Source organism: Varanus komodoensis, unplaced genomic scaffold, assembly GCF_004798865.1.
Source record: "Varanus komodoensis strain SLA01 unplaced genomic scaffold, ASM479886v1 scaffold2053, whole genome shotgun sequence".
NCBI classification, from domain to species: Eukaryota; Metazoa; Chordata; class Lepidosauria; order Squamata; family Varanidae; genus Varanus; species Varanus komodoensis.
The window spans coordinates 4340-7372 of NW_025335580.1; the positions used below are offsets into that span (position 1 = coordinate 4340).

Consider the following 3033-nt stretch of genomic DNA (forward strand, 5'->3'; position numbering starts at 1 on the left):
CCCCCCCGGCCTGTAACGCTCCACCGCTCCTGGCTTCGGACTGGCTCTTCTCAGACCCCCGACCCGGAGCACCCCCGCTGCCACCGCGGCTCGGCCCCCCTCGGGCAGCTCTGGCCCCTCACAGCGGCCGCAGCCTCCAGCCTCCCAGGGGCCCTGGCGGCGCCTCGCCCTGCTCGGGGCCAGTGCCGGGCGCTCGCCTCGGCCGCTGCCGCCGGTTTTCCGTTGGAGTGGCCGTTGCCAGGGAGCCAGCCCTCCCCTGCCATTGGCCGAGCCGCGCCGTGAGGTCACAAAGGCCCCCTGCCTGCCCCCAAGGAGGCGGGGCCTCGGGACTGGCGGGCCGCCGGTGAGGGCCCGCTCCGGGCTCCCCTCCCTGCTCGGCCTGAGGCCCCTCCGTCGGCCTGAGCACTGGCTGGATGAGGGCCAAGGAGGGCCGCGCCACCCACCTCTTGACGCCCCCCGTTTGCTCATTTACACTATTCGCACGCCGCTAAATACTTTTAAGCCCCTCATCCGTTTCCATAAACGTGTCAAAATCACACGTAAATACAAACTGAAAGACAAACCAATGCAGCGCAATTGCGGGGAGCCAAATGGGGCCTGTAATGCCCTAACTCTCTTGGCGTCGGACTGGCCCCTCCCGGACCCCCGACCAGAACACCTTTGCTGCCCTCGGAGGCTGGCATCCCCCGGGCGGCCCTGAACCCGCCGCCTCGACCCTCCCGGGAGCCAACCCAGCGCCCTTCGCCCTGAGCGGCTGAGGCGCGGCTCGCCAGGGCTTCCCCGCGTCCCGCCTCCTCCAGCTCCGGCCTCCCCCGCCCGGCCTTTCCCGCCGCGCTTCCCGGGATCGCTCCTCCTGCTCCGGCCGCCGCTTTTCCCGCCAGGTGCCCGTTGCCGGCTGCAGGCCCGCCATTGGCTGAGCTGGCCCGTGACGTCACAAAGGACCCGCAGCCTGCGCTTCCAAGGCACGGACGGAAAGGCGAGCGCCTGATTTCGGGGAGGGAACCCCCGATTTTGGCGTGTGCGGACGGTGTGGGGGCAGGAAAGCAGGCGCCCATTGCCGGAAAGCCGGTGCATCTGGGAGGGTCACGTGCCCCACCAGGGCCCCCCACCTTCGTTCAGCGGAGATTCGGGGCTCCAGAGGGAAGGGTCTGGGGCAGCCGTCCTTGGGGGCAGCCTCTTGCTTCTGGGTCCTGGAAATCCCCTCCCAGTCTGAGCACTGGCAAAAGACATGCACTGCTCTGATTCCCAATGTTTACTCTCCGTTTTTCCTTAGTTTTGGCACTGCTTTTTTGGTTCCAGGCAGTTGGAAACATAGAAACAGAGTGAGTAAGAAGGGGGCCTCCTGGGCCATCTAGTCTGACCCCCGGCTCCAGCCGGCTCCGCTCATGACCTGCCCACCACGTGCATGTCTAGCTGCCCAAATGGAGTTTCTTAATTTATACATGGCAAGTATTTCAGCAGTCTGACATTTTGATTCCCAAGTTTTTGCAATTCCATGCCAGCATGAAAGTCCTTTGGAAGGGTGCAGCTTCCAGTCAAGGAGCATGTAATATCGGCCTCCCTGGCCTTTCTTAACACCACTGGGGTGAAAAGTGGTCTTTTTCTCCTTGTTCAGGAAAAGCATGACTTGCTCTCCCAGAAACCTCACTTCCACCCTGATGGATATTCATCCGCTGCATCGTCTTTCTCTGGCCACTCTCTACCTGTCCGTTTCTTCCCACGGCCACCAGTTTCACGCCCAAGATGGGGGCAAAGATTCAGCCGATTTGGCCCCAGAGCAGCTTGTGTCGCTGCCTCCTGCTGCCTCCTCCTGGGGGGAATCAAGCAGACAGAGCGCCCCACAGGGACACGTCCCACACCTCTGGTCCCGCAGGTCCAAACCTCCGTTTTCAGTGGTGCAGTGAGCTGAACAGCACAGCAACTTAAGAAATTTAATTGCAAAGGTACCAAACTCAGCCAGTCAACAGCTGGGGCAAACCAGGGTGGACCCCAGACCAGAGTCGAAAGGGGCCTGAGACGAGGCTATTCTGGTGCACTATAGAATAAAGGGAGACAAAAGGGGACATTCAGCCCAAAGCAGTGTCTCGAAAGTTGCACCCCAGTACATGCATTTTATACCCTAGGTAACCAGTTAGGTCACCCAATACACATCTGATACATCCATGCATCTCCCGTGCTGGAGAAAGAGTCCTTCCGTCAAGGACCAGGCATTTCCCATGTCTGTTTCTTATCTGCTCGAGATTCACACAGGCTTCCCATATTCTGACTCCCTGCACACTTGCAACTTTCATGGCAGCTGTAACCAGTTTCCACTGCCCTGTTGATTACTGCATTCGAGGTCAGGCTACCGTGTTCGCTGTGGATTACACAAAGTTCATGTTGTTCTTATCCCCCTCCCTTCTGGGACAGTATAACTGTGGTGTTTTTCCTATGTGGCCTCCGCCTTGGGGCCTTCCTCTGGCCAATTACTGTTGGGGTGTTTTGGGGTGCGGCTATTGGCAACAGAGTGATCCGAACCAGGATGATTCCCAAGACCTTGCGTCATTTGCCTCAAGGGAGTCGGGTATTTTTTAAGTTCACCAAGCCTAAGTGGTTGAAACTTTTGATCCAGACGAGATGGCCACTTGAGGGAGTCTCCATGGCGCCCAGGAGAGGCCGGCCCCCTGCCAGGCACTGGAGAGGTTCTGCGTTCATCCAAGGGGTGCTCTTTCTGCAGAGCCCCCAGAGGTGACGGTGACCAGAAGGGCAGGCCAGGACGATACGGAGACCCTCACCTGCCGGGCCCACGGCTTCTACCCCCGAGAGATCGACATGGCCTGGACCAGGGACGGGGAGGTCTGGCTGCAGGACGCCTTCCGGGGCGTCCTGGCCCCGAACTCAGATGGGACTTTCCACGCCTGGCTCAGTGTCAGACTCGACCCCTGGGACATAGGGCACTTCCTGTGTTGTGTCGAACATGACGCCTTGCAGACACCGGTGGAACTAACCTGGGAGGAGCCTGATGGGACTGCAGAGGTGGGCCGGTGGGGGGGG

The 3033-nt window shown here is 60.3% G+C and overlaps 1 protein-coding gene across 1 annotated transcript in view; it reads left to right on the top strand.

The window, feature by feature from the left end:
* Positions 1–3033, top strand: part of LOC123023284 (saoe class I histocompatibility antigen, A alpha chain-like) — a gene marked incomplete at its 5' end in the record, with an annotated part of 4717 nt that overhangs the window by 637 nt on the left and 1047 nt on the right. Inside the window, 2 exons of the mRNA XM_044429779.1 lie at positions 882–976; positions 2650–3001. Of these exons, the coding sequence (XP_044285714.1) occupies positions 882–976; positions 2650–3001 (447 nt within the window). The remainder of the gene's footprint in view (positions 1–881; positions 977–2649; positions 3002–3033) is intronic.